At 36.2% G+C, this 27,336-nt stretch overlaps 1 protein-coding gene across 5 annotated transcripts in view; it reads left to right on the top strand.

The window, feature by feature from the left end:
* The window catches only part of LOC110293190 (AGBL carboxypeptidase 4), a 1,191,022-nt gene that overhangs the window by 481,401 nt on the left and 682,285 nt on the right, over window positions 1-27,336 (top strand). For all 5 annotated transcript variants that reach the window (XM_029476352.2, XM_085839081.1, XM_021161009.2 and 2 more), the window contains exon 4: window positions 20,606-20,700. In XM_029476352.2, the coding sequence (XP_029332212.1) occupies window positions 20,606-20,700 (95 nt within the window). The remainder of the gene's footprint in view (window positions 1-20,605; window positions 20,701-27,336) is intronic.

The following is a 27,336-nucleotide window of genomic DNA, read 5'->3' as shown; positions in this document are numbered from 1 at the left end:
TGTGCAGATGTGACCACTCTCCTCTGTGTACTATATGTCAACCCCAAGGTATACTTGACATACTTTTTGCATTGATGACACTGGATTTATTATAATTTATTTACCTGTCTATTTTATCCTTAGGACTGTGTAAGAGTATCATCTGTCCTCAATCATTTTATTCTCCAGATTCTCTAGATGGTTTTTAAATATAGAGCTGGACTTTTCACATATACAGTAAAAACAAGTTCAATAGTCTTCTCATACTTTTCTCAGGGAAAGTAAAAATTTCTTGCCACAACTGCTGTATACCATAATGCCAAGGTCTCATCTCTTGTCCTATGCATTCTCTGTGCTATCAGGAGAATTTAGGCAATTATTCCTTCTAGTTGCACAAAATAACTAATAATTGCAGAAATTGTGTGCTTTCTTCATGTTGAAGAAATGTCTTATAGACATTTTCTCCTATCTGGTCAATCCTTCTTCTTCAATAAAGAGTCTCATTTGTAAGCTTGTGTTGTGTTACATACCTACAATCCCAGCACCTAGAAGACTGAGGGCGGGTCATGTTCTAGGCCAGCCTTGGTTATAAAACAAGACCATTACTCCCTCTCCCACAAAAAGCTTTCTTTGCATTACCTTGGCTATAATATTAACTCTTCTTCAGCATTGGAGTTTGTGTGTGTGTGTGTGTGTGTGTGTGTGTGTGTGTGTGTGTGTGTGTGTGTTTACTTATCAGACTCACCTAGGGGCCAAGAGATCACTTTTATTCATATCTATAATCACAGCTGATGCAGAGTAGGAATCTTGTACTTGTTAATTCAATGAGATGATTGGATAAATATTTTCTTGACTAAATGAACTGAAAACTTAGAATAAAAGTGAGGAATATTGTCAAGTTGAAAGGAAGGAAGGAATTTGGAGAGAGGTCTTGGCTTTAATGGATGTTTACTCTGATAAGAGAAAAGAAAGATTCTCTCAGAAAGATCTTGTTTAGTTTCTGTCATTTTGGTTATGCTCTTGTCCAATAAGATAAGCTTCTTTTGAGGACGATGTTTTGTTGCATTCCTCCTCTATCCCTTTTGCTGCCCTCTCAATATTTTGTGAGGAAGAAGACTCTTCTAATGTGCTGTCTGTAAGCCAATTATTCACTACCTATATCAAGCCCCAGTATCCCTGTAGAGATTTTGACAATTGCCATATTCAGTTTATAAGGAGTTTCCTATGACTCCTGGAAATATGGATTTCTTTTAAATAAGTGATTACTTTTACTTCAGACTTTATGCTTTTGGTATGTTAAGCCCAGAATTGCTTAGCATAGTTTTAAAAATTTGTGTAACAACATGGTTGTGGTTGGTGCTTAACTATGTATATAAGATATTTACATATTTATATATCATTTCTTACATTTTTATTCTCATATATTTTACAACTCTATACACACATTAATATCTACACACATTTAAGTGTTTATTCACATACATGGGGATGAACATGAGCACATGTATATTGTTTCCTAAGTACATAGTCTTAGTAAGTATATTTAAACCTAATGATTTTACCATGTAGATATGGCATTTCTCTTTACAGATTAAAAAAAAAAACAAACAGGTTCAGAAAGATGACAAATCATGGCCAAGGTCATACAGTGAGAAGTAGGCTTAGACCTTCCAATATTTCTTCCCAGAATGAAGAAAATGTAGGTTCATCTCAGAGAGTAGGCAATGTAAAAACATGGGGCTTGCCTTGGAAGTAAGGGTGTCAATGAGTTGAATACACAGAGACTTAATTTTTAAGCAACTCTTACCTAAATTTCCTATATGCTTTGGATATATCATGACAACAAGGCTAATTTACTATTTGTAGTCCTTCTAAGTCCATACTGAGCAGGTTTTATAGTGGCCCATGTCTGGTTTATGTAACTATCAGACATAGACTTCTATCATTGTATTATGTCTGCTCTGTCACCAGAATAATGTGGCAAGAATTAGTTGTTTCAAAATGACTTATTAGCATTATTCACATGAAAAATACTCATGACTAACTTATGCAATCAAGTTTATTTTAAAATTTATACATAGCTAGTGATAGTATATATCTAAACTTAATATTTTTAAATTATTGAGAAAATAAAAACATGAACAATATCAAGTAAATAGGCAATCTAACAATTTCAAAGACAATAAAAACCTATAACAGTGAATAATGCATTCCCTGGGTGTGAATGAAACCATTCACCACTGCAAGAGAGGATCGTCAAGTAGAGATTTCCCATCACTGAAGGGTATCACTGAACTCCAGTTATGTGTGCAATGGTAGACTATCCTCAGAATAAACATATAGATCTGCGAAACTGAAATAGAAATTCAGGCATAAGAAACTGAACAAAAAATATTGTTTTTAGAAAAGATAGCATTTAAAATTATAAAAAGTAAGAATTATAGATTAAAAAAAACAATATACCAAACATTTGAAGAAGATACATTGTACTGCACTTTGCATTTTATACTAACATATCCAGTGAATTTAATGTTGAATTTTACACTTTACATTAGTAATTCTATAAATATTTATAAAATAATCAAGTATCTTCCAGCCCTCACATCTTGCTGATTTTTTAAATTATTTTGATAGATATAACATTGTATCATAAATACCTTTTCTTTTGCTTTCTCCCAGAATGAACCACACATTTGAAAAAGTGTGTATTATTCAGAAATGATTTTATGACTTTTATGCACATATTAACCTAAAAATTCTATCGTTCTGTGTTATGATGCTTGCTTTGCTTTTTCATTAAACACAATCCTGGATAATTCTCCCTCTAGAGCATTCATGTTAAACGCTGACAGGTATTCTGTTTTACAATGAAACAAAATTTACCCACTCTTCTGAGTTAAGTGGTTTAGTTGCTTACTTTGGTCTTATGGACAGATGTATGAAAGTATCTCTCTCTCATATATGCCACCTTATGTAGTATACAAATATGTCTTAGAATACATAGTTTTGGAGTCATAGTTCCAAGTGCCGTCATGTTTATTGCCAAGTTTGCCTTTAAAGTGATTATTTTGTTCTGCATATTCATCAACAGTATGAAATCACTCTTTTTCCACATAATTTTCCTTACTTGATATTTTCAGCTATATTATTTTTGCTGATTTCATAGATAAGAATTGAATTCATTTCCTAGTTTATCTCTCTTCAACTGTTAATAGGATGATCATCTACTCACATAATTGAGAACTTTCCATTTTTTCTAAAGCATGTCTGATTATATTTTTATCCTAATTTCTATTAGATTCAAGTCAACAATTTGGTGTATGGCAAAAAACACTGACGCAACACTTTAAACATTTTTGGAAATGATATGTCAGGGAAAGGTGGCCGCTAGCGGGGATGAGGTGGGGGGTGGTTGGTAAGGGAGAACCCTTTCAGAAGCAAAGGGGAGAGGGAACAAGATGAAGAACTCTGGGATGGGGGATCAGGAATAGGGGCAACATTTGGAACGTAAATAAAAATCATAATTAAAAACAAAGAATAGGCTATATGCCCAACAATAGATAGGCAACAGAAGATGAACTCAACAGTATCTTTGGAAATTCCTTGTCTCATAAAGTAGTGTCAGAGCTTTTCCTTTTCAGTAACTAATAAATAAATGAATAAATAAATAAATGAATAAATATTGTGATATAATTACCTCATTTCTCCATTCCCTTTCCTCCCTCCATGCCTTATCCTATTCCTCTCCTTGCTCTCTTTAAATTCAATTGTTTATGCATAAATATATGGTTCTAAATAAAACAAGTTCAGTCTGTATAATATTACTTGTATTTATGTCTACATGACTGCCAGTTTGGTATTGGTTAGCCAGTTCATGTCTTCTTCCCGGGGGAAGACCATTTCTCCCATTCTCAGCATTCCCTAGTTAACTATAGTGCTTTGAGTAGGGTTGAGGACAATTACTCTTTCCTCTCTCCACTTTGGCATGTTTACTGTGGTTCTCCTTGTTCAGCTTGAGTTTTGGAAGTTATGCTGGTGAGACTTCATAGGTGTAGCTTTTGACATTTAGGAGACACAATCTCACAGCAAATCCCCTGATCCTCTGGCTCTAACACGCTTTCTACACCAACTATTGCCAAGTTCCCAGAACCTCAGGTTCAGAAATATTTTGTATATTTACCTGTTGAGATAGGTATTCTCAACTCTGCATTTTGACTGGTTGTAGTTTTCTGTAATGGCCTCCTGTTGCATGGAGAAGTTTCTGTGATGTGGGATGAGGACTGCATATTTCTGACACTTAGCAATTTTGTCTCCCAGGATATCCCCATAGTCTCAGTACCATTCAGTAATTCCCAACTTTTCACCTACTCACCAGTACTATGCCTTGCATATATTAAACATGTCCTTAGACTCTAATTTAATTATTGGTTTGTTGCTAGTTTTATCTTTTTGCAGGTACATGAAATGTTGTAATGACAGCAAATTTTACACACACATACACACTCACACAGAGAGAGGGGGAACACACACGGACAATTACATCTGCTGAGATTTTGATGGATTCCATTGATTCCAATAGTTAATTTTACCTACAAATAAATAATAGTAATAGGTTCTTCCATTCATATATTACTCTTTGATTTTGTCTCACTGTTTGATAGTTTTGTGTTTAAAGGTTTTATATTTTGGTTCCATTATACATAGGTACTTACTATTTTGAAACATCTATAAATATAAAACACCTTAATTTTTTTATTTTTATTTTTAAATTTTATGTAAGCACATAATGAATTTTAAAATATTTACTTTGTATCAATGACTTCTTTTTTTATTAGGTATTTATTTCGCTTACATTTCCAATGCTATCCCAAAAGCCCCCCACCGGCTCCCCAACCCACTCCCCACCCACCCACTCCCACTTCTTGGACCTGGCGTTCCCCTGTACTGAGGCAGAAAACGTTTGCACTACCAATGGGTCTCTCTTTCCACTGGTGGCCAACTAGGCCATCTTCTGCTACATGCAGCTAAAGACATGAGCTCTTGGAGGGTACTGGGTAGTTCATATTGTTGTTCCACCTATAGGGTTGCAGATCCCTTTAGCTCCTTGGGTACTTTCTCTAGCACCTCCATTGGGGGTCCTGTGATCCATACAAGAGCTGACTGTGAGCATCCACATTTGTGTTTGCTAGGCCCCGGCATAGTTTCACAAGAGACAGCTATATCAGGGTCCTTTCAACAAAATCTTACTAGTGTATGCAATGGTATCAGTGTTTGGAGGCTGATTATGGGATGGATCCCTGGATATGGCAGTCTCTAGATGGTCCATCCTTTCATCTCAGCTCAAAACTGTGTCTCTGTAACTCCTTCCATGGGTGTTTTGTTCCCAATTCTAAGAAGGGGCAAAGTGTCCACACTTTGGTCTTCATTCTTTTGAGTTTCATGTGTTTAGCAAATTGTATCTTATATCTTGGGTATTCTAAGTTTCTGGGCTAATATCCACTTGTCAGTGAGTACATATTTTGTGAGTTCTTTTGTGATTGGATTACCTCACTCAGGATGATGCCCTCCAGGTCCATCCATTTGGCTAGGAATTTCATAAATTCATTCTTTTTAATAGCTGAGTAGTACTCCATTGTGTAAATGTACCACATTTTCTATATCCATTCCTCTGTTGAGAGGCATCTGGGTTTTTTCCAGCTTCTGGCTATTATAAATGAGGCTGCTATGAACATAGTGGACCATGTGTGCTCCTTACCGGTTGGAAAATCTTCTGGATATATGCCCAGGAGAGGTATTGCGGGATCCTCCGGTAGTTCTATGTCCAATATTCTGAGGAACCTCCAGACTGATTTCCAGAGTTGTTGTACAAGCTTGCAATCCCACCAACAATAGAGGACTGTTTCTCTTTCTCCACATCCTCGCCAGCATCTGCTATCACCTGAGTTTTTTATCTTAGCCATTCTGAATGATGTGAGGTGGAATCTCAGGGTTGTTTTGATTTGCATTTCCCTGATGATTAAGGATGTTGAACATTTTTTCAGGTGCTTCTCAGCCATTCGGTATTCCTCAGGTGAGAATTCTTTGTTTAGCTCTGAGCCCCGTTTTTAATGGGGTTATTTGATTTTCTGGAGTCCACCTTCTTGAGTTCTTTATATATATTGGATATTAGTCCCCTATCTGATTTAGGATAGGTAAAGATCCTTTCTCAATCTGTTGGTGGCCTTTTTGTCTTATTGACTGTGTCTTTTGCCTTGCAGAAGCTTTGCAATTTTATGAGGTCCCATTTATCGATTCTCGATCTTACAACACAGGCCATTGATGTTTTATTCAGGAATTTTTCCCCTGTACCCATATCTTCGAGGCTTTTCCCTACTTTCTCCTCTATAAGTTTCAGTGCCTGGTTTTATGTGGAGTTCCTTAATTCACTTAGATTTGACCTTAGTACAAGGAGATAGGAATGGATCAATTCGCATTCTTCTACATGCTGACTACCAGTTGTGCCAGCACCATTTGTTGAAAATGCAGTCTTTTTTCCACTGATGGTTTTTGCTCCCTTGTCAAAGATCAAGTGACAATAGGTGTGTGGGTTCATCTCAGGGTCTTCAATTCTGTTCCATTGGTCTACTTGTCTGTCGCTATACCAGTACCATGCAGTTTTTTTTTGTTTGGTTGGTTGGTTTTTTTTTTTGTTGTTGTTTTTGTTTTTGTTTTATCACAATTGCTCTGTAGTACAGCTTTAGGTCAAGCATGGTGATTCCACCAGATGTTCTTTTATCCTTAAGAACAGTTTTTGCTATCCTAGGTTTTTTGTTATTCCAGACCAATTTGCAGATTGCCCTTTCTAATTCATTAAAGAATTGAGTTGGGATTTTGATGGGGATTGCATTGAATCTGTAGATTGCTTTTGGCAAGATAGCCATTTTTACTATATTGATCCTGCCAATCCTTGAGCATGGGAGATCTTTCCATCTTCTAAGATCTTCTTTAATTTCTTTCTTCAGAGACTTGAAGCTCTTATCATACAGATCTTTTACTTCCTTAGTTGGAGTCACACAAAGGTATTTTATATTATTTGTGACTATTGAGAAAGGTGTTGTTTCCCTAATTTCTTTCTCAGCCTGTTTATCCTTTGTGTAGAGAAAGGCCATTGATTTGTTTGACTTAATTTTACATCCAGCTACTTCATTGAAGATGTTTATGAGGCTTAGGAGCACTCTCATGGAATTTTTTGGGTCACTTACACATAGCATCATATCATCAGCAAAAAGTGATATTTTGACTTCTTCCTTTCCAATTTGTATCCACTTGATCTCTTTTTCTTGTGGAATTGCTCTAGCTAGTACTTCAAGTACAATGTTGCATATGTAGGGAGAAAGTAGGCAGCCTTGTCTAGTCCCAGATTTTAGTGGGATTGCTTCCAGCTTCTCACCATTTACTTTGATGTTGGCTACTGGTTTGCTGTAGATTGCTTTTATCATGTTTAGGTATGGGCCTTGAATTCCTGATCTTTCCAAGACTTTTATCATGAACGGGTGTTGGATTTTGTCAAATGCTTTCTCAGCATCTAACAAGATGATCATGTGGTTTTTGTCTTTGAGTTTGTTTATATAATGGATTACATTAATGGATTTCCATATATTATACCATCTCTGCATCCCTGGGATGAAAACTACTTGGTCAGGATGGATGATTGTTTTGATGTGTTCTTGGATTCAGTTAGTGAGAACTTTATTGAGGATTTTTGCATTGATATTCATAAGGGAAATTGGTCTGAAATGACTGCTTCTATGTCTTTAGGGGATATAGGACTGTTTAGATAATTAACCTGATCTTGATTCAACTTTGGTACCTGGTATCTGTCTAGAAACTTCTCCATTTCATCCAGGTTCTCCTGTTTTGTTGAGTATAGCATTTAGTAGAAGGATCTGATGGTGTTTTGAATTTCTTCAGGATTTGTTGTTATATCTCCCTTTTCAGTTCTGATTTTGTTAATTAGGATGCTGTTTCTGTGCCCTCTAGTGAGTCTGGCTAAGGGTTTATCTATCTTGTTGATTTTCTCAAAGAACCAGCTCCTCATTTGGTTGATTCTTTAAATAGTTCTTCTTGTTTCCACTTGGTTGATTTTGCCCCTGAGTTTGATTATTTCCTGCTGTCTACTCCTCTTGGGTGAATTTGCCTCCTTTTGTTCTAGAGCTTTTAGGTGTGTTGTCAAGCTGCTAATTCGTGCTCTCTCTAGTTTCTTTTTGGATGCTCTCAGAGCTATGAGTTTTCCTCTTAGAATTGCTTTCATTGTGTCACATAAGTTTGGATATGTTGTGGCTTCATTTTCATTAAACTCTAAAAAGTCCTTAATTTCTTTCATTATTCCTTCCTTGACCAAGGTATCATTGAGAAGAGTGTTGTTCATTTTCCATGTGAATGTTGGATTTCCATTATTTATGTTGTTATTGAAGATCAGCCTTAATCCATGGTGATTTGATAGGATGCTCGGGACAATTTCAATATTTTTGTATCTGTTGAGGCTTGTTTTGTGACCAATTATGTTGTCAGTTTTGGAGAAGGTACCATGAGGTGCTGAGAAGAAGGTATATCCTTTTGTTTTAGGATAAAATGTTAGATCCATTTGTTTCATAACTTTTGTTAGTTTCACTGTGTCCCTGTTTAGTTTCTCTTTCCATGATCTGTCCATTGGTGAAAGTAGTATGCTGAAGTCTCCCACTATTATTGTGTGAGGTGCAATGTGTGCTTTGAGCATTACTAAAGGTTCTTTAATGAATGTGGCTGCCATTGCATTTGGAGCATAGATATTCAGAATTGAGAGTTCATCTTGGAAGATTTTACCTTTGATGAGTATGTAGTCCCCTCCTTGTCTTTTTTGATGACTTTGGGTTGGAAGTCGATTTTATTAGATATTAGAATGGCTACTCCAGCTTGTCTCTTCAGATCATTTGCTTGGAAAATTGTTTTCCACCCTTTCATTCTGGGGTAGTGTCTGTCTTTTTCCCTGAGATGGGTTTCCTGTAAGTAGCAAAATGTTGGGTCCTGTTTGTGTAGCCAGTCTGTTAGTCTATGTCTTTTTATTGGGGAGTTGAGTCTATTGATATTAAGAGATATTAAGGAAAGTAATTGTCCCTTTCAATTATTTTTGTTGTTAACGTTGGCATTCTGTTCTTGTGGCTGTCTCCTTTTGGTTAGTTGAAGGATTAAGTTCTTGCTTTTTCTAGGACGTGTTTTCCTTCCTTGTATTAATCTTTTTCTGTTATTATCCTTTGAAGGGCTGGATTCGTGGAAAGATAATGTGTGAATTTGCTTTTGTCATGGAATACTTTGGTTTCTCCATCTACAGTAATTGAAAGTTTGGCTGGGTATAGTAGCCAGGGCTGGCATTTGTGTTCTCTTAGTGTCTGAATAATATCTGTCCGGGATCTTCTGGCTTTCATAGTCTCTGGTGAAAAATCTGATGTAATGATAGGCTTGCCTTTATATGTTACTTGACCTTTTTCCCTTACTGCTTTTAATATTCTATCTTTATTTAGAGCATTTGTTGTTCTGATTATTATGTGTCAGGAGGAATTTCTTTTCTGGTCCAGTCTATTTGGAGTTCTGTAGGCTTCTTGTATGTTCATGGGCATCTTTTTCTTTAGGTTTGGGAAGTTTTCTTCTATAATTTTGTTGAAGATATTTGCTGGCCCTTTGATTTGAAAATCTTCATTCTCATCTACTCCTATTATCTTTAGGTTTGGTCTTCTCATTGCATCCTGGATTTCCTGGATATTTTGAGTTAGGATCTTTTTGCATTTTGTATTTTCTTTAATTCTTGTGCCGATTTTCTCTATGGAATCTTCTGCACCTGAGATTCTCTCTTCCATCTCTTGTATTCTGATGCTGATGCTTGCATCTATGGTTCCAGATTTCTTTCCTAGGATTTCTATCTCCAGCGTTGCCTCACTTTGGGTTTTCTTTATTGTGTCTACTTCCCTTTTTAGGTCTAGTATGGTTTTATTCATTTCCATCATCTGTTTGGATGTGCTTTCCTGTTTTTCTATAAGGACTTGCAACTCTTTAGCAGTGTTCTCCTGTATTTCTTTGAGTTCTTAAAGACCTTTTTGATGTCTTCTACCATCATCATGAGAGATGCCTTTAAATCCGGGTCTAGGTTTTTGGGTGTGTTGGGGTGCCCTGGATTGGCTGAGGTGGGAGTACTAGGTTCTGATGATGGTGAGTGGTCTTGGTTTTTGTTAGTAAGATTCTTACTAACAAAGATGCACAGATATCTGGCATTCAGACTTGCTTCCTGGCAGAAGATGAAGGCCCAAAAGAGGTCCTGTCCCAGAAGCTCTTAGCTTCTGTAATCCACACTCTCACCTGTGCAGAGTATTCTCGGTGGAGTCTGGGATCCAAGATGTCTCCCGCAGATACTCAGGTCAACCCTTTTCTGTATCAATGACCTCTAATAGCAGACTCTCTAGGGATATTCAGCATGCAAAATATATTTGGTAGTTTATATAATTATTCCCAGATTTTAAAAGGCTTCATTTCTTTTGTTGTTGTAATTTTTATAAAATTATTTTCTTTTTTATTAAATATTTTATTTATTTACATCCCAATATTTGCCCCAGGCAGCCATTGTGTTGAGGAAGGGACCAATATGGACAAGTTATAGGAAGGACTGAAGAATTTGGAGGGGATTGTAGTCCTACAGGAAGAACAACAGTATCAACTAACGTAGACCCCTCAAAGTTACCAGAGATTAAGTCACCAACCAAGGAGCATACATGAGCTAGTTCATGGTCCAGGGTACATGTGTAGCAGAGTACTACTTTGGATGGCCTTAGTGGGAGAAGATGTGCTTATTCCTATAATATAAATTTTATTTCTTTCTTTACAATTTCATTCTTTGTACTTATTTTCATTGCATTGTTGATATAGTTAGAAAATCATCAATAGGAATGGAAGAAATGGTATCCCTATCCCCTCTGAAAGAAGGCCAACATAGTCAACTATCCTGGAGCCTTGTGGACTCTAGAGACTGAACCACCAAACAAAGAGCATACAGGGGTAGGACCTAGGGCCATGCACATTTGTAGCAGAAATGCAGCTTGGTCTTCATGCAGGTCTCTCAAAAACTGGAGCAAGGACTGGCCCTGAAGTTGTTTCTTGCTTGTGGATCCTATTCCCCTAACTGGGGTGCCTTATCTGCCCTCAATAGGAAAGAATGTGCCTAGTTTTGCAGTGAATTGATATTTCAGGGTGTGCTGGTATCCAGGGGACCATCTTCTTGCAAATAAAGGAGCTGGGGTTAGGAGGAAAGACTGTGGGAAGGGGGATCTGGGAGGAGAAGAGGGCTATAATCCTATTTAAAGTGATTATATGAACAAATTAATGTAAAGAATAAAATAAAGTAGCATAAAATCTCCCAAATAATTTTTAAATAAAGGCATGGAATAATAGCTGACTCCTTTCTTTGTCTCCAAATTTAATAAAAATTCTTTGTTTTTTATGATTAATTATGATGTTATGATTTTATTTTTAAACTTTTTTTCTTTATGTAGACTAAGAACTTTCTTGTAATTAGTTTTCTAGAGTAATTATATAATTCAAGAGCACCATATTTTATCAAATGCTTTTATTTGTCATTTGGGGTAAATTTTTTTCTATAAATAAAATTTATTATGATTCATTTAAGAATTTTAGAATTTTAAGAATTCCTAGAATAGTTCAAATTCATTATGATTTATCTCCTTCTCCTCCAGTGGATTAAAGTTGTCAATTTGGAATATTGTGAAATAGAGCAACTAAGCTCCTCCCCATTTTTTGCAAAGCCTTTTCAGATTTCATTGTCAAAGTTATGCAATTGTGTAGTACAAATTGGAAGGTGTTTTCTCACTTTCAAGTATCTACAGAATTCTGCACAGTATTGGTGTCACATTGTTGGGCAAATCCCCCGGTAAAACTCGCCATACTTTAAATTTTCTATATGAGGAAGTCATTAATATAATCAATTGCCTTTATATATTTAATAGAACTATGTTGGTTTAGTATATCTTCTGCCAACTTTAGAAACAAAAGATTTTTATATTAATAGGCATTTCCCCTTTCATTCTAATTATGGAAATTAATTGTTGTAGTATTATTTTAATTGTCTTCATCACTCTGTGTGTGTGTGTGTGTGTGTGTGTGTGTCTAAGTGTAGGAGTTGGCTCTGAAGATCTAACTTGCATCTCATAGTTCACTGCAGGTGTCATTAGCACTTATCCATCTTTCTGGGCGACCTTTAAAGTTTTTGTGTAATTTCCTAGTCTTGTGACTTACACTAATATCTATTTTAAATTTTGATACATCTTTTTATTCCTAATATATGTCATATTATGTTATTCTATTATTTTTATCTATGAAGAAGTTTACTGCTGGATAATCTTTAGGAATAGGTAATGTTTAGAAAATTTCAACCATGGCTTATCACTTGTTCTTTCTTTGTAAGTTCCTGCCTGTTTTGCTTCAAGATTGTAAGAGGCTTACACTGTGAATTGGATAGATCTCTACCTTTTTAATTTTCTTTCATCTCATGAACCATTAACATAATTTTCAAGTTCAAGTATTACTACAAATGTTTCCCCAAACATGCTGTCACTTTTGGTCCCTGCTTTCTAAAGCAAGGATCTGCAAATTGCTTCTTTGAAGAAAAAGAGAGTAAATGATTTATACTTTGAGAGCTATTAGATTTCTGCAGAACTGTTCAGCTCTGCTGCCACTGTTGTAAAAGTGGTATAACCAACACTCATTAATGAGCATGGCTTTATCTACAAAAAGGCTGCAGTAAGCAGTAGGTCCCCTTTGCTAACAGAAAATAACTTGATTTATTTGACTGTTTTCTGTATGATTTGTATGTTTCTAAATAAAAATCTCTGGTATACAATTTGCTATATATTTCTTTTTATTTTGTATAGGGCTTATTGACTTTTTGCTATAGATAATTTAATTTCTTAATATTTCTGCTACTACATAATTATCTCTTATATCCTCAATATATTTTTTTGCAACTGACCCTTTACCTTCTAATATATAATTCTATTTCTGTTACATTAGCTTTCTGTAAACCTAATACAAGTAAACTTCTTCTTCAAGTTCTTTTAAGTTTTCTTGCCTTGGTGTCTGCTTGTATTGAGTACCATTTACTGCTTCATGTCCTACATGGCTTGAGTTCAGGAAGCCTGGCTAGGAGCAATGAGGGAATAAAGGAAAGACACACAGACACACACAACAAAGGTGGGATTGTGTAGGATTATCTAACCCATACCACTGCAACCTGGAACCTCAGTGTATTTATTAGGTATAGCACAGGCAGAGGGTTTAGCTAGTCTCCTAGAAGTCCTCTGCAGGCCAGCAGTCTCAAGCTATAAACATCTGAAAGGAGGAAACTGTAACTCTGTGTGTTTACATACTGACAAATGGTTCATAAACACTCATACCCAGACTCCCAAGGAAAGCTTTATTATCCCTGATGTACCTGGCCTGTATGGTTAATATTTTGCCAATTTTCCATGGGACAATTGGTCTCAGAGTCTTCATTAGGCTGTGCTTATATCCAAGTACACGTTTCCTCGGGACTTCATTCACCGAGAACTTTCTCTGTTCCCTATATGTTGTTATTAATAATCTGGTATTTGGGGTAGTGTTCTGAATTTATATTTGAAATTATTTTCCTTTTTGGAGTTTGTGATTCCTGAGACAAATCCTCTAATATCCTATTTGAAGCTTTAAGTCTGACAATAGTACCCAGCACCTGCCCTTTTCTGTGCTTGCCATCTTTGAATCCATCGCAATCTCTGTGCTTCAGCACTTTGTCGTATAAATTCAACTCCATGGAGTAAGGGTAAGTCTTGGGACTGAAATGAGAAGGATCATTGAGGATTTAATTTCTCTTAGTAATACTTTTGGCCACACCTTGCATAGAACGATTGTCTTCAGAGGTACTAGGTGTTTTCAATGTTTTGTCTTCCAACAATTCTATCATTGTTTCTTTATATCCTGTCCAGGGACTGTTCTTGCTGTGTGTCACAACATCAAACATAATTTTGAATTAACCATCAAAATCAAAAAATGTTCTACTTTTTTGTCACTATTTCTTCTTTGACACATGAAAACTGTCAGAAGCCATAATGGGAAAAGCTAATAACTAACAGGTGATCATCCTGAGATGCCCAGCTTTGGATTATTATAAAATCTGTGACAGGTTAACCCTTATTAAGCAAGGCTGTAAGGAATTCATTTTAGGGAAGATTCCTGCTATTAATATGCTTTTTCTGTTATTATTAAACATATATAACAATCACTAGGTAGTAGCACACCCCTTTGGAGCAGATATCTGCAGAGCCAAGAAGATATACTGTCTTGTAGTGATGCTATATAGACAAATAGATGACTTCTGAAGTCTTAATGAGGATCCTGCAATACCTCTCCTGGGCATATATACAGAAAATGTTCCAACTGGTAATAAGGACACATGCTCCACTGTGTTCATAGCAGCCTTATTTAAAATAGCTAGAAGCTGGAAAGAACCCAGATGTCCCTCAACAGAGGAATGGATACAGAAAATGTGGTACATTTACACAATGGAGTACTACTCAGCTATTAAAAAGAATGAATTTATGAAATTCCTAGGCAAATGAATGGACCTGAAGGGCATCATCCTGAGTAAGGTAACTCAATCACAATAGAACTCACATGATATGTACTCACTGATAAGTGGATATTAGTCCAGAAACTTAGAATACCCAAGATACAAGTTGCAAAACACATGAAACTCAAGAAGAATGAAGACCAAAGTGTGAACACTTTGCCCCTTCTTAGAATTGGGAACAAAACACCCATGGAAGGAATTACAGAGACAAAAGTGTGGAGCTGAGACGAAAGGATGGGCCATCTAGAGACTGCCTTTACCTGGGGATCCATCCCATATTCAGCCTCCAAACGCAGACACCATTCCATACACAAGCAAGATTTTGCTGAAAGGACCCTGACATAGCTGTCTCTTGTGAGGCTATGCAGGTGCCTGGCAAACACAGAAGTGGATGCTCACAGTCAGCTATTGAATGGATCACAGGGCCCCCAATGGAGGAGCTAGAGAAAGTACCCAAGGAGCTAAAGGGGTCTGCAACCCTGTAGGTAGAACAACAATATGAACTAACCAGTACCCCCAGAGCTCGTGTCTCTAGCTGCATATGAATCAGAAGATGGCCTAGTCGGACATCAGTGGAAAGAGAGGCCCATTGGTCATGCAAACTTTATCTGCCTCAGTACAGGGGAACTCCAGGGCCAAGAAGTGGGAGTGGGTGGGTAGGAGAGTGGTGGTGTATCTGGGACTTTTGGGATAGTGTTTGAAATGTAAATGAAGAAAATACCTAATTAAAAAAAAAGAAAGAAAGAAAAAAAAGAAGTTATCATCAGCATTTCAGTACAGTTAGAGAGCTAGATAGCCCTGAGACCCTCAGACTTTAAAGCCATCACCAGAGTCCTATTTGTGCCTACACCACTATCCTCTCCAGGCTGCGAGGCTCTCACAGTAGAAAACTCTTCAAAATTCACAACCATTTTGAAATATGGTTTTATTTTTATGACTTGATATATGATTAATTGTAAAAATATTTGTTTTGTGGTCATATACATACTTAATTTTTATAGCTATCCTCTATTTACTTGACAGTTTTCACATTTATTGATGAAAGAGAGTTTGTAAACCATCTGTGATTAATTGTATTAGTTATGAGATTTGAATACTCTATATCTTACTAAATAGTTTCATGTCTGCTCAGTCAGTTACTAATTTAAATGTTATTTATTTGCTGGCTTTTTTCCTGTGGTATGGTTAATTCCTCCCCCTCTCTCAGAGAGAGAGAGAGAGAGAGAGATTGAGAAAGAGAGAGAAGAGAGAGAGGAGATTGAGAAAGAGAAAGAAGAGAGAGAGGAGAGAGAGGGAGAGAAAGAGAGAGAGAGTGAAGAGAGAGAGAGAGAGATTGAGAGAGTTTGACTTATGGGCAGATATTGCAGTTTGGGTGACAGCTGGGATTTCTATGTTCTTGTGTCCCAGAACAATGATTTTTGGCCAGGGGCATATGAATAGTGATAATAAAGACAGTTTTATTAAGAAAGAGAGTACTTGGTATCTGGAAAGATGGCTCACACTTAAGAGTGCTTACAGCTTTTCCAGAGATTTCAAGTTGTATTCTCAGAACACATGGTATGAGGCTGCTCATGAATGCCTGTAACTCCAGCTTTACTGGATCTGACACTAAAGTGCTCTGCTGGCTTCTGTGAGCACCTGCATTCATATGCACATACCCACACATAAGCACAGACACAGGCACAGACACACACACACACACACACAGTTTTTAATAAAAAATAAGCCCCAAAATATGAAGCAGGAGGAGTAAAAGAGCACTTAACAAGCAAGGATGTAGGCCAGAGAGCTGAGAAACAAGATTAGAAGCTAATAGATGACTGTGAGCATCCACTTCTGTATTTGCCAGGCATCGGCATAGCCTCACAAAAGAGCAGGGCAGGGGAAGGGTATAGGGGACTTTCAGGATAGCATTTGAAATGTAAATGAAGAGAATATCTAATAAAAAAAAAGATTAGAAGCTAAAATATTTATGTTCAGTTTGCCTAAAAAGGAATTTTGCTTAATTTGGGATGATAGCCAATCAGTGGTTTTCTGGTCTCATACTTTTATTTCTTTTCTTTTGCATTTTATCTAGTTTGCTTTCAAATAGCTGCCTTTACTTTTCTCTTTATGTTTTCAAACATCCTGCTTTGGATGGTCATGCAATTCCTGGATCTGAATATTTGTGCCTTTTACCAGTCCTGAACCCATACTCAGACATTTTTCTCTTTTTTTTTTTGCCCATGCCACTTTAACATGTCTCCTTTTAGTCAACTTTTTTAATGGATATTTTATTTGTTTACATTTCAAATATTATCCCCTTTCCCAGTTTCCCCTCTGCAGCCCCCCTATTCCATCCTCCCTTACCCTGCTTCTATGAGGGTACTCCCCTACCCACCTATCCACTCTTGCCTCACTGCCCTAGCATTCCTATACACTGGGGCAACAACCCTTCATAGGATTTGTTTTTAAGATGTATCTATTTATGTATATGAATACAATGTTATTCTCTTCAGACATACCAAAAGAGGGCATCAGATCCCATTACAGATGGTTGTGAGCTACCATGTGGTTGCTGGGAATTGAATTCAGGACCTCAGGAAGAGCAGTCAGTGTTGTTAACCACTGAGCCATCTCTCCAGACCCTTAATCAACTTTTAATAAGATACATTTACAACTATATTTCTTTCCACTTTATATATTCTTAATATTTTATAACTTGTTCTGTATTCTTAATTCTGTATTTCTTCACCTCTTTCTTATAGATTATTAATTATTCTTGTAGTAACATTTATTATGCATTTTAACCTGAGAGATGGATATTTAAATTCAACTGCATTTTTTAAGTTGGTGAGTAGGGTTTTGTTGTTGATGATGGTGTTGTTGATGATAGTGTTCTCTTAAAAAACGTATTTAAATACATAAAAATACTTTGTAGTTTACCAGAGTTATATAATCTAAAATCCTTTGTGATCTTCTTATTCAGCTATTTTTTTTTAAAAAAAATTTTGGCTGATCATTTCCCTTAGTGTTCATTGTTTGTGCTGTTGTTATCTATGTGCCCTTGGTCCTGTTCTTTTGAGCTTAAGGTGAGTCAGAACATGAAAACCAGGAGAAATCATATTAGAAGAGATTGGCCACTTCCTAGCTTACAAGAGATAGAAAGTTGTAAAAGGGCTAGGGATGACGCATCTTTTCTGGAACTCTCCCAAAATCCTGCTTAATCAAACTTGGCTCCAGTTCTTACTTCCCATGAAGTTCTCAAAATAACAGCATTTTGGAATCCAGTGGTCGTGCACACACATAATCCCAGCACTTGGGAGGCAGAGGCAGGTGGATTTCTGAGTTCGAGGCCAGCCTGGTCTACAGTGTGAATTCCAGGACAGCCAGGGCTACACAGAGAAACCCTGTCTCGAAAAAAAAAAAAAAAAAAAAAAAAGAGTCTCATCCAATGGTTATATTAGAGAATTTAGGATACATCCTCCTCCCCAAATGCCACATGATAGCTAAAACTCCCCCAATATTCCAGCTTATGGGTAATATTTGATTTTCAAACTACAGCAATGAGAAGTCACAAATAGCTTTTGTCTTGTAAAGTTTATTAGTTTAAAGTAAACAAGAAATTGATCGAATGTCAGAAACTGTGGTTGAAATCAAAGGGTCCGTAGGTCTCAGAAGTTTTGCAAGCGACTCTAACTTACAAGGTCGACTCATATGAATGAGATGACTAACTGGGAATCTAGTGTATGAGTGCATGGTGAGATCACTAGATAATGCTTTTTTTTTAAGCAGAAGATTTCTTGTCATTATTTTATTCTTATCACCAATTGCTACCTTGCTGAATGTGTGGGTACATTTTCTAGCCAATGCATGGAGTGAGAATATTTGGGGATATGGAATCCTACACCAGGCATATGAGCCTTTACAGTAAAAGCAACCTGAAACGTCAGTCCCAATTCCACCATTGACAGGCCTGGAGACTTTTTCATGGGATAAAGGCAAACAAACTGGTTATTATTAGTTTACTTTTCACACTGTTTTAAATTTAGTTGCAATATATAACTTTTGTTCAAGAATGTAATAGTGAAGTAAAATAAAATATTTAAAATACTTGAAAAAATTTTAATCATGTTAGTTAATATAATAAATGATACTAGTTCATAAACATTCCACTTACTTTCTACCTTTTAATTTCAGCTTTGTGTGTTTGTATCATTTCTTTATTAGCTTTATCCCTTTATTGATAATCTAGCTCCTGCATATATACAATACATATTCCATGTTCAGTGGAAATGTATTTGACACTCAAAATCTCAAAAGAAAAAGAAAAAAAAAGGGATTATGCCTTGTGCAGTTTGAGGGCCATTTGTCCCCTTGATATTGATTTTCTTAAATCAGATAGTAGCCAAGACCTTGGGAAAAGTAATTGAACTGACAACCAGCAGGTCTATGTTATTAATAATGGAGCAGCCTTGGACATTCGTGATGACTTAATATAATGACAGATGGAGGTCTGACATGTCTGGAGTTGGGGTCAAAGACTGGGTTTTGAAGAGAAGTGAAAACACATGTTATTCATAAGAACTCATTTCATGGAGTAAAGCCATTTATAATAGTTCCAAATACAAAGGCAGTGGTCTTTATTTTTTAATAAAACATAGTTTTGAAAGTTTAAAACTTGCTATCATATTTCATTTCCTCCTTATTTAAAAATCTGATCTACTAGTAGATATATTATCTTAGAACCTTAATAACAACTCCTCAAAGATAAAAATTTTTGCTGTCTTACTCTTTTATCCACTGGATTCAAATATAAGTTCTATCATCTATGACTTTCAACAAGTTCAGTAGACTCTCAGAGATTCAGTTCCCATATCTGTAAAATAGAAAATAGTTTTAATTATAGTCATGAAAGAATCTATATAAGATCTCTTTTGTAAAATTTATATTACACCTGAAATGTCAATATTTGATGAATAAAGTATCCCATGAATTTTTTTGTCTTATCTTTTCACCATAAGTGTAGAGAAAGGCTAGACAATGGTAATCTCTCACAGCATATTTCTTTCCTCTTTCTATTCTAGTTGCTTAAGCCCTAGTCTTCTGGTAGCATGGAATATTTCAATGGTATCAGATGTATTTCAATCCATTTCATCTTTTGTTCACAATATCTTGTGTCTCCTTATACAAATGTGTTCATTAAGACAAAGATATCTAGACTCTCCACTCCACTCCATTGTTGTAAGGGTAAAACATCAAGAGAAGATGGCTTACTCATGCACCTATAGTTATACAATGTGTGCTGATTTTAGGGTTGAGCACAGAGTATAGCATGGAGGAAGTACAGAAGAGGAAAGGTGTCTCTAAGTCAAGTCAAAGAATTTCCAAGTCGTTGGAGGATACTTTTGTTGTAATTTTGTACAGAGTCTCTTTTGTTTCATTAACATCAAAGGTCTACCTTTACCCTAATGATAGTATTGATTTTCAGGAAAATTGTTAAGTTTTTCTAGAGAAGAATGGAAAAATATTAGCTAAAGTTTATACTGAATCCTAAATTTCCTAGTGAGAGTCTAGCCACTATATACATTAACTCCTTTTTTTTTTTCCATCAGAAACCCACTTAGGTAGATACAATTACTACCATTTATCAACATGGGAATCATTAACTCATAATACAACATTAAAAAATGTAAAGTGTTAGTGTTAGAAATAAATATCAGGCTTTCAGGGCTTCAAAACTCATTAAGTGGAAGTCAATTGTAGTAATTACTTCTAAAAGAATAAGATCTGTAAGCTGACAGGCTTACCCAGCACAAACAAGTTAGAATTCGTGATCACTATTGCACTGTGGGGTGCTAGTCTGTGCAGCTTCCTTTAACCTTACTTATGATTTTCTCTGCTTAGTTATCAAAAAATGGTAATTTGCATAGCAAGACTTCTGATAAATTTTCGCTTCTTTTACAGAGGGTAATTTTCAACATTGTTAACTTCAGTAAAACCAAGAGTCTTTACCGAGATGGGATGGCACCAATGGTGAAATCCACCAGCAGACCAAAATGGTAAGTGATGATGTGATCCATTTCTGAGCAGAAAATTTGACTTGTTGCTTATGTTAACCTTTTGCATAGTTGGGGCACAACTTTGTTTTAGCTGAGGATCATGAATCAGAGGAGTTTCTAGATAGTTATTATCTGGGCTTTATGTACTGTGCTTTCAGAATATTGGGAACTTGGTCCCATGCGTAGTAGAAACAAACTTTTGTTATAGAAGTATTTATAGTATGATGTGTGGTAAAATTCTTGTCTTATTTTAATGTATTATGTATCATTAGAAATATACTTAAAATTGAACCTCCAGCCACTCCCCTTATTTTGGTCTACTTTAGATATAGACGATGTGTAGGAAAACATTGGAAACTGAAGTTTAGCACATCCTATAATCACATGCATCCTGAAATAGATGTGAATGCAGCCAGCAAATTTGTAGATGACAATGTCATGTCACAAAAATGGTTGGACACTCTGGATGTATTTCTGTTCCTTTCTTCTTTTCTTCATTGCTTCCTTCTGTTTTTGTGTGTGTATGTGTGTTGGTATTCCCTATAGACACTGTATTTGTATGGATGTTAAGAGTTTTTATTTGCCCCATCACGATATGAAAAGGAGAGGGATTAGATATGATTGCCTACTAATTGTAATGATGATGAGACCAATAGTAATAATAATAACTACACCAATTACTGAGATCTCATTCTCTTCCAAACATTTTCCTTTTATAGATAGCACTTTCATATTTTGTAAGAGATATTTTTAAATATAACAAAAACCATGAAAAGTTGATTGGAAAAGTTCAAGCTAGAGAAAATTAAGTATTCTCAAAGTCATAAAAGCAAGGGGAGGACCTTGTTATTTATATGTAGCCTTGCAGAGCCTTGAAACTGCCTCATCCTATCCTCCATCTATTCATTTATTCATTAAACCAACATTTGTTGAGACTGACAAAATGAAATTTTAAAAGGCAGAAACCAAGTATTAGTCCTCAGACACATAGTAGGTGTTAAGCAAATGTTTTTGTGAATGAACTGAATTCCTTATGAGAATTTTTATGTAATGCACCTGGCACTTGCTAAATGCTCAACAAATGTCATCTATTATTAATAACATGTAAAATGCTATACAAATGCAAAGAATTGTTAATATTATTCTAGCTTTGATCCTTGTTCAAATTTTAATGACTAGTGAGATGATAGTCTCCAAATGTCTGTATTTATAGAAAACTAGCATTTCATAAATATTGAATTTTTCTTTTTATCTACAAATGATGCTTGGTAATTTTCTATAAATGCTAGCTTGAAAAGCTCAGGTTTATAAAAATGCAGATATTTGATAACAGTTATAAAATTCTTTATTAAATAGTAAAAATATCTCTTTGGTCATTTTTTTTACATTATTGCATCAAATCAATTAAACAGCTGCACTTTTGCTCTCTGTCTGTCAATAAAGTCTGAGCAAAGGGCAAGGCTTTACTGTGAGTCTCTCAATCCAACCCAAGAAGACAATAATATAGGCAGGCATGTGTGTCAATGGATACTTCACTTACATCAATATAATGATATCACTATGTTTCTGTTCATAAGAACCTTTGAAGTACAGTAAAATCATTCAGTTTTCCAAGTTCTATCTTAAGATCTTATGCAACAAGACTAATTGCTATCTTACTTTCCAAGTGTTAGATTTGGATATTCTCTGTCTCTCTTTGTCTCTTTCTGTCTCTCTCTGTCTCTGTCTCTGTCTCTCTGTCTGTCTCTCTCTCCCTCCCTCCCTCACTTCCTTTCTCCTTTCCCCCTCCTCCTCCTCTTCTGCTTCTGCTTCTCCTCTTCCTCTTCTTCCTCCTCCCTTTCTTTCCTCTCTCTTTCCTCCTTCTCTCCCTTTCATATTCCCAACACCTCCCCAACTCTCTAATCTTACAGCTAAAATTATTTCATTTTGTTACCTGCTCCATATCTTGTCACTTGGGTTCTCTCCCCCACTTCCCTTTCCTCTTGACAATATTTTGAAACATTATAGAGTCCTTGCATTTGTATTATAATACCTGAAAATTAAGTTAGTGCCTATATCTAATATTGGCAGGCCTTAGTAACAGCAATTAATAATATCCAGTAATTCAGATATTTAGTATGAAAGAGCTTGAAATTTTAGCAAAGGATATCTTAGCAAACCAACCTGTATCTTATTCCTCATTTTACTGCCCAGAACATGAATATAAAACTTCTCACAATGTCTTAATTTCTCTTTTCCTCAATCTAGATGTTTATGTATTTATTTTTCAGGATTTAAAAAAATATTTTTATTAGGTATTTTCCTCATTTACATTTCCAATGCTATCCCAAAAGTCCCCCATACCCTCCCCCCCACTCCCCTACCCACCCACTCCCACTTTTTGGCCCTGGTGTTCCCCTGTACTGGGGCATATAAAGTTTGCAAGTCCAATGGGCCTCTCTTTCCAGTGATGGCCGATTAGGTCATCTTTTGATACATATGCAGCTAGAGTCAAGAGGTCCGGGGTACTAGTTAGTTCATAATGTTGTTCCACCTACAGGGTTGCAGACCCCTTCAGCTCCTTGGGTACTTTTTCTAGCTCCTCCATTGGGGGCCCTGTGATCCATCCAATAGCTGACTGTGAGCATCCACTTCTGTGTTTGCTAGGCCCCGGCATAGTCTCACAAGAGACAGCTATATCTGGGTCCTTTCAGCAATTTTTCATTGAGCATTATAATACTCTGTACACAATGTTAAATGTTAGGAGGCAGAATGGCCATGAATATACAAAGGAAAATTTCCTAGAAATTTTATTAAATACTCTTCACAGGTCCTAACCATTCCTCTAATTGCCAATATTTTACATTGAGCATCGTTACTGTTCCCTTTCCTGTTCTTTCCCTGGATAATATACCTCTGTCAGTTACCTAGACTGCACCCTACCTCCCAGGAGATATTATCTCAAATTTCCCAGTGGCCTGTCAAAACGCTAGATTTCACTCATTTCAAGAAATTTATCACAATTCAGGTTTCCAGAAAAATAGCTCAATTCAAGCCTGGAAAATAGGTTGCAGAGTCCCACAGTAGAATATCGTCTTTATTGCTTGCTTAATTCTACTTTTCCCAGTACTAAAATAAGTAATAATTAACATTTTCTTGCCTGGGATTTCTCTACTTGTTGTAATAGCAAATAGATTATGAGTTTGGGCAAAAAAATTCTGCCTCAGGATAGATATAAAGGTTTTATGTTTATCTGGACCTTTATCTTCAGACATAGTGAAAAATAGTATGTCTTCACTTTTTAGAGTAAAACATTCTTGATGGTCTCATGAGGACCCATAAGTGATATCTAAACTTTTGGGTTTTATCATGAACTTGGAAATTGCTAGTTATAGAAATCAAATGAACAAAAGACACATCTAAGAACACATTTTGCAAATATATGGCTAGTCAGTGCTCTCCTGTTTTAAGGAGATAACGTAAAACTATCTGGAAGCAAATGGCAGGGGTGTAAGCAATTTTTTGGACTGTTTTAGTGTACTCCAATTAATTCTGTTATATAGTAGCCCTCTTACTGACAATGGTTAGAGTCTACAGCAGTAGAATTTTTAAACCAAAACTCATCAATATTCCCTGATGGGCCCAGAAGAGAGTTTATTATGTGAGAATAACTAGTGAAAACCTATATTTCTAGACATCTGAGATCTATATCTTTGTATATATTGAAATTGAGAGTAGGAATACTTACACAAGAAGTTAATGGTGATACCAGCCAGAAGCTCATGACCTAAGTGTATCCTTCCAACCATATTTAATGTATGGGGAAGGTGGGAGATGGAAACACAAGAAGTGTTGTTGTATGATATTTTTATTTATTTATTTATTTATTTATTTGGTTTTTCGAGACAGGGTTTCTCTGTGTAGCCCTGGAAGTCTTGGCATTCACTTTGTAGACCAGGCTGGCCTCGAACTCAGAAATCCGCCTGCCTCTGCCTCCCGAGTGCTAGGATTAAAGGTGTGTGCCACCATGCCCGGCTGTTGTATGATATTTTGTTGACCTGAAATACCTTCTCTGATTGCCATTTCAAATTTAATAGACAAAGAAGATTAAAATGAACTTTGAACTAATTTCTACTTAATATTTTGTTGCAATAAACTCTGTATTAGATCCTGGGATGATAAATATGAACCTGATCTTATTTTGATTTTGTTTTTGGTTTGTTTTATTGATGAAAAGTATGTTTGTAATTATTCACATACTACTCCACCATGGGACAGTCTGTGTGGATAAAGTAAAATTCATTGAAATTTTAATGTTCCATCACAGATAACCACTAATTTTATCTATCTTTCCAGATTATATGTATTTCTTCTTGAAATATTTGCTCCCTTCTAATTATACTCTCCCATCTGAGCATTTACAAAACATCCCTGTGAATTAATAAATGAAATATATAGTTCAAAACCTTTTCCAGGTAATTTTAGAGCCACAAAAGATTGGCAAAAATGTTCTTCCTTAAAAAAAAGTTCAGTTATTTCATATATATATATATATATATATATATATATATATATATATATACTGTTGCTGTTTTCAGACATACCAGAAGAGTGCATCAGATGGATGTAAGCCACCATGTGGTTGCTGAGATTTGAACTTAGGACTTCTGGAAGAGGAGTCAGTGCTCTTAACCACTTAGTACTGTTATATATACTCCCACATCTAACTTAGAGCTTCCTTGGGTCCATCAGGTATCAGGTTTGGGGACAGGTGTCTTGTTCTTAATTTTCAGGTGCTATATCCACCCGTTTGTCCACCACAACATAAGGATCTGTATTAAAGGATGAGGGTATATGGAGGCCAGGAAACAGCCTCATGTGTCATTCTTCAAACACCATCTGCCTTTGTTTTAGACAAGTCTCTCACATTGGTCTAAAACTTAGTAAGTAAACTGGACTGTCTGTCCAGTGAGCCCCAGGGAACTGCCTATCCCCTCTCCAGTGCTATAGAGTGAGTGGAGCAATCGGCATTATCCAGTCTGAGAAATAGGAAAAAAACAGGCTGGAAAGAAGGTTAAAGAGCTTTGGGGCTCACAGGTCTGTAGTAACTGTTATAACATCCATGCTATCATAATTGTTACAGAGGGAGAGGAAAGCATGGTTTAGAAAAGAATGCTTGACATGGTTGAAATCTTCCTGAATTTGGGAAAAGACAAATATATTTGAGAGTCTTTGTAAATGCCAGGCAGGAAAAAATATAGGAAAACCCCTGTCAAGAAATGACATAATCAAAAATTGTGAAAAGTAAGGATAGAAAAATCTTGAAAACTGTGTAGTTAAGAATACCTTAGGGCTGCATGTCTGAGACCATAGCAGCTAAGTAAAGTGCCACTGTTTCTTCCAAATGCTGAAAGCACTCTCATTCCACACCCATATATATAGCAAGAATCTTCTTTAAGAATTAAGAAGAAATCAAGATATTCAAAATGTAGCAAAACTAAGATTGTCTATTACCATTCCCCTAGACACATGGTGCAGCTTGGTGGTCATATGGGTCCCCAAACTACTGGATCAGAGGCTGTCTCTGACTGGGTTTTCTGCTACTGGATCCTCTTCCCCTAACTGGGATATCTAGTTGGACTTCAGTGGAAGATGATGCAGTTAGGCCAATGGCAAGTGGTATCCTAGGATGGGGTGATATGCAAGGGTTGCCTCCTCTTTTCTGGGGAGGTGGTAACAGGAGAGGTATTTTTAAGGGTGGAATTGAGAGGAAAGGAAGGACAGCGGACCACAATTGTGATGTAACATGGATGAATGAATGAATGAATATTCTAAAATGAGTTAAAGAGATTCTTCCTGCAGAAAGGCTAAAGATGGACTTTTAAAATATCAAGAAAAAAACAACAGAAATAATGAAAACATGGACAAAGGTAATAGGGCTTACTTTTTCTGTATTTTCAAAGATATTTGTTGTAGAGACAAAGATAACTGCATCATCTGATACAGTTCTTTTCATGTGATTAAGGAGAGTTTAACACAGTTATGCATGAAAAGTGTTCCCGTGCCATACACAACCATCAAGTATAATACCATCAAGATGATGCTGACAGCAGGGTGATGCTGCTGTAGACTAAGCCTAAAATGAACTGCAAAAGTGATTGTGTCAAAGCGTTGATCCTCCACTTGTAGTGCCAAGAAGTGGTGAAATTTCAGCATTGCCTAGGGGAGAGGTGTTTTGGTCATGGAGACATGACTTTCTCTTTCCCTGTCTTTTCTGGCAATGAGGTGAAGAGCTTTGCTTTTTCCCTTGTTCTTGACGTTATCTTCCAGAATCTCCACTAGTGGCTCCATTGCATGACAGACTGAAACCTACAAACTCGTGGAATAAAATATAACTGTTTATGAATCCATGATCTCTGGTATTTATTATCTCATAGAAGACAGACTAATACAAACAGAATGGTGAGGGAGAAGGGGACAGGAGTGACCACAGTGGTGCAGCATCTGAATGACCTTTGTGTTGAGGCACTATTTATGTACCTTGATTCTCATAGAGGTTACATATGACATAAAAATATAGAGCTACATACATAGTTGTGTAAACATGCTAATGTATGTTTCCTAGTTTTGATGGCTGGGACTATTAGGACTTGTACG

The sequence above is a fragment of the Mus caroli genome, unplaced genomic scaffold (assembly GCF_978045245.1).
Source record: "Mus caroli unplaced genomic scaffold, Mus_caroli_1 scaffold_6, whole genome shotgun sequence".
In the NCBI taxonomy this organism is placed as follows: Eukaryota; Metazoa; Chordata; class Mammalia; order Rodentia; family Muridae; genus Mus; species Mus caroli.
Note: the sequence above shows the minus strand (reverse complement) of the source record. Positions and strands in the feature narration are given on the sequence as shown.